This window comes from Leopardus geoffroyi, chromosome B1 (genome assembly GCF_018350155.1).
Source record: "Leopardus geoffroyi isolate Oge1 chromosome B1, O.geoffroyi_Oge1_pat1.0, whole genome shotgun sequence".
Taxonomy (NCBI): domain Eukaryota; kingdom Metazoa; phylum Chordata; class Mammalia; order Carnivora; family Felidae; genus Leopardus; species Leopardus geoffroyi.
In genome coordinates, this window is record NC_059327.1 from 203281942 (window position 1) to 203296058 (window position 14117).

General features: G+C 63.5%; 1 protein-coding gene across 1 annotated transcript; it reads left to right on the plus strand.

The window, feature by feature from the left end:
- Positions 1–1553: 1553 nt before the first annotated feature.
- LRPAP1 (LDL receptor related protein associated protein 1) lies at positions 1554–13642 on the plus strand. Its single transcript, XM_045474702.1, has 8 exons — positions 1554–1864; positions 5096–5240; positions 7936–8060; positions 8913–9033; positions 9260–9418; positions 10416–10498; positions 11882–12058; positions 13334–13642. The coding sequence occupies exons 1-8, from the start codon at positions 1631–1633 to the stop codon at positions 13394–13396; spliced, it is 1107 nt and encodes a 368-aa protein (XP_045330658.1). The 5' UTR covers positions 1554–1630; the 3' UTR covers positions 13397–13642.
- The last annotated feature ends 475 nt before the right edge of the window (positions 13643–14117 follow it).

The following is a 14117-nucleotide window of genomic DNA, read 5'->3' on the forward strand; positions in this document are numbered from 1 at the left end:
GTTACAACTACATTTCTGGGGGAGGTTGGAACTGCAGTTAGGTTAGATGTTCAGCCCTGGTTTGGTGACCTGGCCTACCACGACTCCATTTTCAAGCTGAAGTTTTCTCGTTAACAGAGGTGGCCATATGATATCTTCTAGGCAGTAGCACGTGAGCAAAAGTGATAGGCCTGGCTCTCCGACTCCCTCCCCTGTGATATCCTCTGTGCTCTCTCCCCTTGTGCCCATGCGGAAGCAATCTTAGAAGCCCCGTGTTGACAATGGGGCAGCCTGGGTCCCCTTATCACCACCCAGGGGACAACTGCCTGTTGATCAGTCTTGAACAGGGAAAAGAAAAAAACCTCTACCCTCTTGGGGCCTTTAAGCATTTTGGAGTTTGTTATAATAGTTAGCCTAAGCTAACTAATAAACAGAAGTGCGTTAAATGCTAACAGCAGCTGGAACTTGCGTTCTGGCTAGAATGGAGCGAGCACAGTTTGTTGGAAACAAACTGAACAACTGAACAAGACATACGAAATGATTGCTCCCACGATGCTAGGCATCAGGCGGGAAGGGTAGCAAAGCACTCCTTGACCGTGACCCTTTCGGACAACACAGGGCACAATTGTAAAGTACCGGTGGCAGGATTCCTCCCAAGAGGCCCAGGTACTCTCCACCCCCTTCCTTTGTCCTCCTCTTCCCTCCTTATGGGGATGTCCTCCCTTCAAGGCACAACACTGCCACCCTGGGAGGCCTTTCAGGTCCTTCTTAGCAGATGGGTTCACCCTGCTCCTTCTCCAAGCCCCAAAGCCCCTAGTTGGTGCCCCTACTCAACCATCTACCTCAAGCTACCTGAGGGCAGCGGCCTGAGGTTGGCTCCAGGGCACCACCCAACCCCAACACGCGGGCTCCTTAGGGTGAACTTTGCTGTAACAGGGTGGGGAGAAATGAAGCAGGTACACACGCATCTCTAACACAGAAAAAGTGCGCGGAGTTAACTGTTAGGGATGCAGTTCAAAGACACTGTTGGGGTGCAGGCGCCCCCCAGTCTGGGGAAAAGGCTTCGGCGGGGCGGGAATGAGAAGCCCAGACACCTGGACCGGCCTGGGACTCAGCTTGTCTTCCTCCGTCGAGTGAAGGAGTGGGCTGGGTGGCTCGAAGCGTCCTGACCGCCAAGCAGGGGCCACCTTCCAGGAAACCCACAAGGAAGGCTCCCTGTCAATGCCGCTGACACGGGAACATATCTAAAGTTTCAGCCAGACAGGGTCCCCATCTCTGAACCGTCTACTCTCCCTGCGGAGCAGATGGGACAGGGGCCCGGAGCCATCCTGGAGTCCGCGGCGCGCGTGGTCAGGCCTCGGCCCTCACTCAACCTCGCAAACCCAGGGAGGGCAGCCCAAGTCGCACTCCGCCTAAGCATGGGCGCCCGGCATCACGAGGCCGCGGCGTGGTTGTCTAGGAAACACTCACGTGCCTCCGCAGGGCTTCGCGGGCCTCGTAGTCCGCCGGCGGCCTCGTCTGGGCCGACCGCACAAGGAGGGACTACAACTCCCAAGAGGCGGCGCGGCGGGGGCGGGACCGGCGCGCGGCGGGGGCGGGGCCGGGGCCTCTGGGGCTCGAGACAGGGGGTCTCGGCTGGCGGAGGAGGAAGATGGCGTCGTCAAGGCTCGGAGTCGGGTCGCGCGGGCTCCCGCCGCCGCCGCCGCTCTTGCTGCTGCTGCTGCTGCTGCTGCTGCTGCTGCTGCTGCTCGGGCCCTGGCCGGCGGCGGGCCACGGCGGCAAGTACTCGCGGGAGAAGAACGAGCCCGAGCCGCCGCCGCAGCGCGAGCCCGGCGGGGAGTTCCGCATGGAGAAACTCAACCAGCTGTGGGAGAAGGCCCAGCGGGTGAGCGGCGGCCGGGACATCCTGTCACCTGTAACCCTGGGGCCGCGGGGCCCGGGTCTCCTCGAGTCCTGGGGGCCGCGGGGCCGGGGCGTCCTCTGTCTCCTACGACCGAGGGGGCCGCAGCTCGCGCTGGCGCTGTGATTCCTGCCTTGGCACGCAGATGCCATGGTTGGGGGTGGGGGTCCTTTGGGAAGACCCTGAAACTCCCTTCCGGTCTTGGGAGACCCGACCGGGGCACTCGTGCTACATCATCCCACCTCGGTGTCTTGACTTTCTGTGAGACTGTCCAGTTCCCGTTGGGGGCCAGTGCTTAGAGCTGTAGCCTGGGGGATGGGAACCAGGGTACTTGTGTCCACCGCTGTGGTCTTGTGACATCTTCCAGTGTTGCAAGACTCCAGTGGGGGTGGCCAAGGGCTGTCCTTGGAGCTTTGGGGTTGAGCGGAGCCCTGGTGGGTGCCTCTGGGCAGGAGCCACATGTGCACTGATCCTCTGTGGTCGGTGTTGGCCCTGCTCAGGGGTGCCTGGTGTCCTGGTGGGGGGACACATCCTGAGCAGACCCAGAGTGCCAGACCCTGTTCTGAGTGTTCCTATCAGGTTCTTATCGTGGTCTTGTGATTAAAACGTGTTGAAGCCTTGTCCTCAGAGGTGAGAGGGCTTCCCTCCCACCTTGTCCTCAGAAGGGGAGGGGAGATGGAGTCTCCTGTCCCCTGTTCTCTGCACACCACATTCCTCTGCTCCAGGTAGGACTTAGGAAGGGCAAGCTAAGGTCCCTGTCCTGACAGCAGCTCAGAAGCTGGCAGACCTCCTTGAATGGTGCTCTGCACACAGTCACTTCTGGCAGAGGTTTGAGTGGACCCTGGTTCCAGGTGACTTTTTTGCCCCTTTATTGAGATATGACTGACTTATGAAAAACTACGCATGTAATGTATTCATCTTGCTAAGTTCGAAGTTAGGGACACACCTGTGAAACCGTCCTCCCCACGTATGCCGTAGACATATCACTTGTTTCTGATGAGTGGCTCTCTTCCTGTGTGTTTGCTTGTCTCTTAATTGTTGATGATTTACTTACCTGTTTAATATCGAACAGGTTCTGTTTTGCGTTTGATTTTCTGCTAACTAGTTCTTTTCCATGTGAGGCGTTAACATTTAACTAAGTTAAAGAGAGGAAAAGAATCTGGGGAGTGTGCCAGCTGTTTGCATATGAATTCTTTTCCTTTTCTCCTCTTTTTTTGAAAACTTTTTTTTTGGAGTGTGGTGGGTGCAGCCAGAGGGAGAGAATCCCACGCAGACTCCAAGCTCAGTTCAGAGTCCGGCACGGGGCTCGATCCCACGACCCTGGGATCGTGACCCGAGCTGAAATCAAGAGTCAGACCCAGCCAGCCGAGCCACCCAGGTGTCCCCCTTTTCCTCCCTTTCAGTGGGACTCGATGCTGCTGGGTCTGGGGCGTTACACGTGGCACGTCCCACACTGAACTCAACAGGCCTCGGTATTAGGGAGGAAGGGCGGCACCAGTTCAGAACTGATCTTTGTGAGATGCAGCGCGTAATTCAGGCCCCCAAAGGCTTCCAACCTGAAGCGCGGTCACACAGGGGGCGTGACCGTAACGCACAGGTGGGCCCGAGTCTGCAGCTCATGGGGCTCCTGGCCGGATGTTGGCCCACTGATTCCCCCCAGGGTCCCGGAGAGGCGGACAGATGAGAAAGTCGGAGGTGAGTGGGGACCACAGTGGAGCCGGCTGGCGGTCAGAGAGCACTCCGGTCCTCTCCCCCTGAAGTCCCCAAGAGGAACGCCAGTGCCATCGCACCATCCACACGGCCCTGGGTCGGGAGCCAGGCCCGCGCCGTCCTTGGCTGTGGGCCCTGATGCACACAGCCCTGCGCTTGCAGAGGGGAGACCCTGTGGGTGCCTGGGCTTTGGTGCTGTGTCCTCGGCCTGGGTGGACTGCAGGCCTGCCTTTCCCAACTCCTCACCACCCAGCGCCCGATGTACCCTTCCTGGGAAATCAGCGTGCCCCAAACTTGTCCTGTTCCTCCGCCCCGGGAGGCATGCAGGTCAGGCAAGGCTGCAGCCCCAGCTCCCCAGGGGCCTGGCGTTCTCCTGCAAGTGTCCACAGAGGGCATCCAGGTGACCACGGGGCCTGGGGTGGAGCTCGGGAGGGCAGGCGGGTGCCATTTGAGAACAGAGCATCTAGGTGGGGGCACACCAGAGGCTTTGAAAGGAAGTGTTTGGGGCTTGGGAGCGGTGGTAGGGGTGTGGGTCCCGGGGAGACTAGTGCCTGCCCCAGGACAGCCAGCAAAGGAGGCAGTGAACTCACAGAGCAGGATCAAAGAAACTTCTAGAGAGTTGAAAGAGTTTCCTGCCCTAGGCCCTGCCATCTTCTTACTCCTGAGGAACTTTCCCTGGCTGTTTTTCAAGCTGGTGGACGGGGCCTGAGCTGACAAGTCCCTGGGAAAGGCAGGAACAAGCTCTGGGTCTCCTCTTGGCCTCCCTGGGGGTTGGGCTTCTTTCCGGAGCCTCGGGGCCACTTAAGACAGCCGCGGGGCTCATCCCGCCTCACCCCAGGCTGGGTCAGGGAACAGAGAGCACCGAGAGCCTCTTGTCGTTGTGGTGTCATTAGCGAGTGGCTTGTGGGTGGGGGCATCCGTGAGCCTCGTTCACTAACTGGTTTTCTTTTAATGTGGACGTTGTCCGTAATTCAGTGAGCCGGTCTCCCCTAGTCGCGGTTTATTTTCTTTCCTAGTTACATAACACAAGGAAAAGGGAAAGGTTTCCTCCCCGTGCTCTGCATTCTGTCCCTGCATCCCCCCACCCCCATATCGGGGGCCCCACGGAGGCCCCCGCGTCCGGGTGGGAGGCGGGGCGTCCTGGTGCAGGAGCCAGCCCGTCGCCGGGGTGGTGTCCTCAGGAGGGACTGGCAGCCCCCGGGCTCAAGCCGCTGGCGGTGGGCAGGCCCTTACTGGGCGTTTCTAGATCATGCCATGCAGTAGACATCTGGTGAGGCTGGCGAGGCTCCGTGTGCGAAGGCCAGTGGTCCTCGTCCCGCAGGGCGGCAGTGCCCTGAGGTTCTCGGATGGGAGCACGTCGGACGTGTTGACTGCCCGGGACCCTGACTCCTGCTGCTCGTGTCTTGCTGTCTCCTGGCCACCCTCTCTCGGGTCGCCGTCTCCGGGGCTGTCCTGCCGGTCCTTCCTGTGGCCGGTTGTCAGAAACCCTCTGCTCTCGTTCTGTAGCTCCAGCTCTCCCCCGTGAAACTGTCCGAGCTCCATGCAGACCTGAAAATGCAAGAGAGAGAGGAGTTCGCCTGGAAGAAGCTGAAGGCTGAGGGCCTCGACGCAGACGGAGAGAGAGCAGCCAAGCTCCTACGCAACCTCAGCGGTATCTTCCTTTCCTTTTCTGTGTGGGGGGAGCCCTGGCCGCCGATTCTGACGTGGTCCGGGGCGGGTCCTCCGAGGAGCGGCCTTCAGCCGTGGGCACGGCTGCCGGGCCGTTTGGGGAGGCTCTCGGCAAATTGCGGGGAGAGTCGGGGCAGGGGTGCCCGGACGCACTGGCACTCTGCGGCTGACGGCCCCGGAGCTGCGTGGCCTGGGAAGGAGGCTGGGGCCACCGAGTTGCCCATGGTCACCTGGCAGAGTCCATAGGGAGGTTCCCGGAGTCTGGAAGGTATGGGGAGGTAGATTTCAGGTCTGTACTGAAAATAATTTCTTTTTTTTTCTTTTAAGTGTATTTCTGTAATTTGAGGGGGGAGGGGCAGAGAGAGAGACAGAGAGAGAGAGAATCCCAAGCAGGTTTCACGCTGTCAGCACAGAGCCCAACGTGGGGCCTGATCTCATGAGATCACGACCTGAGCCGAAATCGAGAGTTGGATGCTTAACCGACTGAGCCCTCCAGGCGCCCCAAAGATAATTTTCTAATAGTTACGGTGGAACGTAGTGAGCTGCTTGCTGCAACTATGTATTCCAGAAGAGACAGCGGGCATCTGCCTCCGTCTCCCACTACGCAAAAGACCTGCATCCTCGGGGCTGAGAGGTCACCTTCCTCCTGTCTGGCATGACTCAGCTCGCTGCCTGCATGCCCCGGGTGCCCCACATCGGCTGTGTCTTGGGGTCTGCTTCCGAGCTGACCGGTCTGCTGTCACTGTAGCAAAGAGCAGAGAGTAGGAGTCACGTCCCTGTTCGCCTGCTCGCTCCTGAGCCTAGAGGCCAACGGCGCCCTGGCCTGTCACCTGCCCGGGGACATGGGCGCCCTCGCCAGTCTGAGCCTGCTACAGCTCCCCACGGCGCAGTGCCGGGGCGGGGACGGTCGTGGCTGCCCGGGAACGCCCCCCAACCCCTCACGCTCGCGGAGCAGGAGGCTGGCCTGGAAACACGTGGAATGCTCGTCCTCTGTGGAAACAAGAGTCCTTTCTTGAGACCAGGTGCTCTGTGTCCACTCAGGTCTCTCTGAGGTACTTCCTGTCCCTACTCACAGGTGACAGAGGCTCAGAGGGTAGGTAACTTGTCTGTAGTCACAGCCGTGAGCACCGCAGGATTTGAGGGCAGGGTTTTCTGACCCAGCTGGTGATGTTTACCCAGCTGCCCTGCATCTCTTAACCCCATGAGACCCCTGTGGGTTGTTTGGGTCATACTGTGCATCTGCTTCTGCGGTGAGGAAAGCGGTCTAACTGCTGTTTTACATGTGGCCGCACTCGAACATGGCAAGACACACAAAAGGCCAAGGCAAGAGGCGCCTGCGTGGCTCAGTCAGTTGAGTGGCCGACTTCAGCTCAGGTCATGATCTCACGATTGTGGGTTCGAGCCCCGCGTCGGGCTCTGTGCTGACAGCTCGGAACCTGGAGCCTGCCTCGGATTCTGTGTCTCCTTCTCTCTCTGCGCCTCCCCTACTCACACTGTCTCTGAAAAAAAAATAAAGATTAAACAAAATTAAAAAAAAAAAAACCAACCCAAGCTGAGAGGACACTAGGCATGACTGTCCCCAGCCAGTGTTTGGGGGGCCGCTCCCCAGGTCCTGACCTGGAGCTGCCAGCAGGAGAGAAGGCACTGGAGGGCCCGGGAACCTTCGTACATCCTCCTTTCTGGAAGGAAGCAGCCCCCGGTGGATGGCGCAGGGCTGAGGCAGAAGAGCGGGAGGGCGTAGAAAGGTGGGCCGGCCTCCGTGGCCTCCTGGGCGCGGCTCCCAGCCCCGATGGGGTCCAGTCCCGGTGGAGCCATCTGTTTCTGCGCGGGTGGCACGGGTTGCTCGCATGCTGAGGTGATGTGGCGGAAGGACTCCTCGGGCCGGCGAGCTGGAGGCCTCCCCCTGCGCAGGCCGCTGGCCGCATCCTGGAGGTGGCCCGGGAGCCTCCGCGTGCCCTCAGTCCCCCCCCATCCCAGTGCCATTAGCAGAGCTGATGCCACACCTAGGGGACCACAAAGTGCAGTGTCAGACCAGGACTCGAGACAGGAAAGGGAGGACCACGCGTAACCGGGTCTGTCCCAGGCTCGCCGGCCTCGTGGTGACCCCGGCCTTGCACCAGCACCTTAGGGAGCAAACCACACTGGACCCGACGCCTCGTCCAGGCCGTTGGTTTTGACGGAGGGCCCTCCTGTCCCAAGTTGAGTCCTGGACGGGTGGGTCCTGTTCCGTCCGCTCTGCTGCCCAGCCCTCACCATGGCCACCACAGTGTCCCCCGGTGCCCGACGGGGACGTGCCAAGGCTCCAGCGGCCTCACCCGTGAGGTGGGCTTCCTGGTCCATGGGGCCTCTTCCAGTTTGAATGCTTGTCTCTGGCTCCAGTTCGTGCTGAACCCAGCACTACTGGAATCCAGAACCCTCTGCCTTCCGGGGTGCTGAGTGCAGCCTGAGACTCCTGTGACATGTGTTCTGAGGGGGTCCGGTGCGGCGTCCCCGCTCGGACCTGGGAGGCTGGGGCCAGGCCGAGCCCAACGACATAGGTCTCCCTCCTTCCCCGACACTCCTTCCCGTGCTCGGGGGCTATTGCGACTGCTCTGTGGCCAGGTGTGCAGAGCCTGGGCCCAGGGTCCTCTCGGCGCCAGTCGGCCGGTGGCTGGACGTAACACCTGTGTCTCTCCTAGTGATCCTGGCCAAGTACGGCCTGGACGGCAGGAAGGACGCCCAGGCCGTGAACAGCAACTACCTCAGCGACACCGCCGAGGATGACAGCCTGGGAGACCCCAAGCTGGAGAAGCTGTGGCACAAGGTACCCCTCGGGGCTTCCCGAGAACCCCAGAACGTGCGCCCTGGCGTTGAGAGTTAAGGGGAGCTGCCGGGGCTGCCTCTGTCTGCATGGAAGCTCATTGAGAGGGACTCCTGGGGGGCAGTGGTTTCTTCGTGGACCCACGAGGCCTCCCTGTCTTCCTGGGCCCCCGGCCAGGGAATCCCACGAGCCGTGTAGCTGCCGGAGTGAGGAGAGCGGGCCGATCACTCGTGAACACCCGGGCTCGCGCGTGACACGGCTTTGTGGTTTTCTGTGTCCGGGTAGTTGGGGTTTGAGCCTGTGTGGTGTCTGGTCCAGAGAGCTGCGCTCAGCGCGGGGCGGGCGTGCCGGGGTGGCGCTCACCCCCTCGGTCTCCTGAGGGGGGCGTGCCGGGGTGGCCGCGGCCAGTCCCTCCACTCCCTCCACTCCCTCATCCCCCAGCTTCTGTCTGGGCTGCACTGAGTGGGGCCAGGGATCGGGATTCTCGCGCTAGTCCCTTGTCCTTGGTCCGAGGGGTGGAGCCGGAACAAGAACAGGGGGAGCGAGGGTCTGCTGTGGCCACCGTGTCGCCTCGGCCCCGTGGGGCAGGTGGATGGCGAGGAGGTGACTGGCCTGAGGTCCCTCCCCGGGGCAGGGGACGTCGCCTCCTCGGGGATCCTGCCGCTCCCGCACCTCTGGTGACCGTGACCCCTCTGCGGAGCCTGGTGACGTTGCTTTGTATTTTCCGCCACGTCCCCTGGTCGGACGGTCATCGGGGCGAGAACGGGCCGCCTTCTTGGCACGGGAGCCGGGGTCCCGCCTGGTCTGAGGGGCCGGGCCGGGGCGCGGGCAGGCTCACAGAGCGCGCTCCTCCAGGCGAAGAGCTCGGGGAAGTTCTCCAGCGAGGAGCTGGCCAAGCTGTGGCGGGAGCTCCAGCACCACAGGGAGAAAGTGCACGAGTACAACGTCCTGCTGGACGCCCTGAGCAGAACCGAAGGTGCGCGCGAGCCCGCGGAGCCACCCCTGCACGCGGCCCCGCCCTCGGTCCCGCCCCCCGGAAGTCAGCCACCCCCAGAGTTCCCGGGGCGGGGGGGGGGCCCACCGGGGTCGGCCCAGGCCCAGGGGGCGCGGGCGAGTGCGCCACAGACGGTCCTTCCTGCGGAGGGCGGTCCCGGGCAGCGGGCGCGGCGCGGCCAGCCCCTCACGGCTCCTGTCCCGCGCAGAGACCCGGGAGAACGTCATCAGCCCGTTGGACGTGAGCCGCGTCAAGGAGGACGTGCTGCACAGCAAGCACGCGGAGCTGAAGGACAGGCTGCGCGCCATCAACCAGGGCTACGACCGCCTGCGCCAAGTCAGCCACCGGGGCTATGGCGCCGAGGCCGGTGAGCGTGAGTGGGCGGGCGGCCCCGGTCCTGCGCCCCGTTCCAGGCCAGCGCCCAGCGCCCGCGGCCCCGGGGGCGGGTCCCGCGCCACCCCTCCGCGTGCTCCGCCGGCCCACAGTCCGCTCCCGCCCACGCCCCCTGCCTCAGCCCGCGCGGCCGGCCGGGAACTCTGCCTGGGTGCCCCTTTCCCCAGGCTTCTGGCTCGTCCGTGTGTTCTCGGTCACGGGCTCGGGGAGCGTCGGTGTGGCAGGCGCTTTCCTCGACCTGGGGACGCGGCAGGTCGGGGACACGGTGCCGGGGCCGCCCACGCGGTGCGGGTAACTCTGACCGCCCCTCCCCTGCCCCTCCCCCTCCCCCCTGAACCACTCCCTCCCAGGAGGGACCCCGGCCAACGACTCTGCTTCCCCTGTGGTCCGCCGGGTCCTTCCAGAACACTCTCCACGAAGCCCGTTGAGGGCCCAGGGCAGGAAGGGTCCGCTGAGGGAGGGGCGGGTGGCTGGGCCTGGCTTGCTCCGGGCTTCCTCCAGGGCTAGAGGACAGGTGACTGGCCCAGCAGGGCCCCCATCGCCATGTCTTCACAGGAGTGCTGGCTGGGGTCAGGGGTCCCTTCCAGGTGCTTGGTTTTGCCCTGGAGACGGGACGGGCAGTGGCCTGAGTTTCAGCCCAGAACCGTGCGTAGCCTGACACAGTCCCGACCCAGAGGCCCCAAGACTCCCGGGCCCTCTCCCCCGACTCCTGCCCGAGGTGGCTGTGCACCAAGGGAGACCCTCCCTGTCAGAGGTGCGGGTTAACGCTCGTGCGCAACCCAGGGCAGTGAGAGCGTCGCCAGGACCGCATGCTAACGGGGCCTTGAGCCACAGGCTGAACGCACATGGGAACAACGCTCAGTGTGCTTCCCGAGGACACCGGACGCACGCGTGTCCAGACGTGCACGCTGCCCCGGGCATCATGGGGGGTGCCGCCGGAGTCACCCGGCCTGCTTCTGCCTTTCTGCCAGAGTTCGAGGAACCCCGAGTGATAGATCTGTGGGACATGGCCAAGTCCGCCAACTTCACTGAGAAGGAGCTGGAGTCCTTTCGGGTAAGCAAGGTGCCGGGAGACGTCGGCTCACGGTACCTGGCAGCACCTTTTAAGCTTTGGGCTGGCGTGGCGAGACTCTTCCCCGCAGCGGGATTGACACAGGCCAGGGTTTTCACAGGTTTTTTTCCCTGTTGTCCCCCGCGTGCCTCACCGTGCTGACTGGCAGCCGTGTGGGACCTCTGTGTTCACGTCCGCACAGCGCTGGCCTCCAGGGAATGGAGGGTCCGGCTCAGCTCTGGGTGCGCTGGGTCTGAGGACACAGGGCTGGTGAGGAAGCACGCGGGTCACGAAGGCCGGGAGGAGAACGGCAGACCCTGCCCGTGGCCCTGGCAGTGGGCCCAGGGGGAAAGGCCTTTGGGTTCCCTGAGTGTCGCCTCTGCGGGTCGTGCTGTGACCAAGCCGCCACAGGCCAGCGGGTCGGGCATCAGAAGGGCACAGGCGAGAGGCCGCCGTTCGCTAGGACAGGAGCCTGGGGGTGTGGGGCTCCGAGTAGGGCCCGTGGGGTGAGAGGCCATTCCGAGACGTGGGCCCACAGTCCCGGGGTCAGGGAGGGCAGAAAGGGGGGCCTCCGAGGAGTCCTCGGCGGGCGGGAGAACCAGGACGCTACGGCAGGAGACGCAGCAGGGAGGGCGGCGGGTGCCCAGCACAGGTCCCTGTACCGGGGTCCACCTGCAGCTGGGTGGCCAGGCCCGTCCTTGTGGAGCTCGGCCCAGTTCAGAGGGAAGCATGTTGTTGGCTCTCGTGGGCCCTGGGCAGGGCGCTTGGCCCCCCTCGGAGGTCCCGAGGGGTTGACCAGTTAGCCGAGACCAGGATGTGGGGGATTAGCCAGCGACCCTGACCCGAGAGCGCTGTGCGGGCAGGAGGGGCAGGAAGGGCAGTGTCGCAGAGCCTTCCCAAGCTGGTGGCTGCTCCAGAAGGGACAGACGGCCACGGGGACAGAGGAGAAGACCGAGCAGTGCAGTCATGGTCGAAGCCCAAGCCCCAGGTGTCAGGCTGCATGTGGGGTCGGGGCCAGTGGGAGTCAGATGCCCGGCAGGTTCCGTTCGCTGAGGGCAGGGTGCAGGTGCCAGGTGTGGGCAGGTGGCCCGGGAAGGCCGTCAGGTTGTGGCGGGTGCCTCCGCCCGTGGGCGTGCTCCCCTTCCACCTTCCCGATCAGGTGGCAGTGGGGATGGCCCCCTGGAGCTGCCCTGTCAGGCCACATGTGGAGGGGCTCGGTGTGTGCGCCCTCAGGGGGCAGCCCCCTGCTGCCCGCGCTGAGCCCCATCCCCAGCAGGACCGGGTCCGTGCCCCAGGCGGGCGGCTGCCGCCCATGTTCTGGGGCAGCGGGGAGGTCTGCCCGGGGAGTCCGCTGGGGGACAGTCGGCTGTTCAAACGTTATTGTAGGAGGAGCTTAAGCACTTTGAAGCCAAAATTGAAAAGCACAACCACTACCAGAAGCAGCTGGAAATCTCTCACCAGAAACTGAAGCACGTGGAGAGCTTCGGGGACCAAGAGCACGTGAGCCGGAACAAAGAGAAATACGCCATGCTGGAGGAGAAGACCAAGGAGCTGGGCTACAAGGTGGGCGCGCGGTCTGCGGGGGGCTGGCAGGTGACTGTCACGTCCGCACCAGGACTGCGGCCTCCCGGAGAGCATCCCTTCCCTGGCCCCGCGTGTGCACGGCACCCTCCTCCACGGAGGCGGGGGGGGGGGGGGGGGGGGGTCGTCGGCGCCTGGGGGCTCCTGGTGGGGGCCCCTGCTGCAGCCACACGCCTGCTCCCACTGGGTCAGGGCCGAGCCCTCTCCTCTGGGCCTGTTAGAGCCAGGGACACCTGTGGACCAACTCGTACTCTCGATCGGGTGACCCTGTGTGGGACGTGAGCGAGGGCCCACGCGTGTGGGACAATGGCTTTGGCACGTTCGCGTGCTCGCGGCAGGGGGTCCCCCGAGAATCTGGTGTGGTGCGCGTGGAGGCCTCGTTTGGTCTCATGAGGATGGGGACCGTCCCAGGGCGGCGGCAGGTGGCCTGAGCAGAGTGAGGTCACTCTGGGGCCGGTCCGGTTGTTCCCGGTGACCTACAAATCACGTGCCCGTCTAGGCACGGAGGTTGGGCTCTTGACAGAGGAGAGCCCCTGGGTCAGACTCCATAGGAAAAAGAGGCAGCAGGGCAGTGTGGACGCTTGGAGGAGGGCTCGAGCCTAGGCTGTTCCTAGGACGTATAGAACACTCTGGAAACAGATGGGATGGGCTGTCTCTGGAGGGAGGGAGGAGGGATCTTCTGTGCCTCTGAATCTGGAGCCGCACGGTGTCCTACCTGTTCACACAAAGTTTTAAGTGAAATAGGGCAGAAGCGGCACCGAGCGTGTGCGGGTCTGTGCCTGCGTGTGGTGCAGCGTCGGGGAGGAGGCAGGTGCCCGCAGGGGAGGTCGGTTCCGGAGCGACATCGCGGGGCAAGAATTTGCGGAGGGGAATCCGCGGTCACGGGGGAGGGCAAGCAAGCTTCGCTGCTGTGGGAGAAGGGCACGTGCTGGGTGGGAAGCAGGCGGAATGGACTCCGTGGGGCCGGGGCCGACGGCGGGTTCCCAGAGGGAGCCGCTTCTGAAAGCCAGCGGGGTGGACGACAGATACGTGTCTCTTGTTTCTCGGGGTGATCTGTCTCCCGCTGTGTGTCGTTAGTATTTGGTGGTGGTGTCCCAGCCGGTGTTCGCCGCTTTTGGGATTTGGTTTTGGCCGTTTCCGGATGGGTGGAATTGTAAATCGAGACAAGCAGGAAGCCCAGGGGTTTGCGCTTCTGAGACTGCGCGTGCGGTTGTCGGGCGCGTTGCCGCTGGGCTCACACTGTGCCCTCGTTTCCAGGTGAAGAAGCACTTCCAGGACCTGTCGGGCCGCATCTCCAGAGCGCGCCACAACGAACTCTGAAGGCCGGGGAGGAGCGGGGCGCCGGGCGGGGTCCGCCCAAGGACGGGCCCGGGCGCTCCGTGGCGGCGCTTGACGCGAACAGAACCTTGGAGGAGGCGTGCCGGGGACTGGCCGGGCGTCCGTGGTGCGGGAGGACGGCTCCCGACTCCCCGAGTGCCCGGTGGGGGCGTGTCGGACTCGAGAATCTGCCCCTGGAGATACCGCGTCCGGAAAAACATGTCGCGGGATTTAAATCGTCTGACGTGATCTGACGTCTCTTGGTGGTCTCACTGCACCTGCGTCTCGTTTCTCTTTTGCCCCCACACCTCACTCCCCGGCTTCTCTGTTACGTGATGTGGGAGGGGCCCGGGGCTCCAGGGCCACGGTCCCCCTGGTTTGACGATTTGGAGTTGAGTTGGGGGTGACCTGGCCCAGGCCCGCTGGGGGCTCAGCCGGCATCTCCTTGCCCGCCTCTGTGGCTGGACTTGGGAAGAGCCCACGGGGCCTCCGTGTCCAGCACGAGTGCCTGACTGTGTCGGGGGTGATGGCTCTGCGGGACCATTCTCTGGCCTCACGGCAGACGGTCCACACAGGGACCTGACACGCTTCTCAGAGCTGAACCTGGAAGAGGCTTGACCCCGGTGCTGCCCCGAGGCATCAGCCACATCCGGGTCTCAGCGGGAACGCTGGGGTCCACCAAATAGTCCATCCCTTTGGCCGTCGCTGCGGGAAGAGGCCAGTG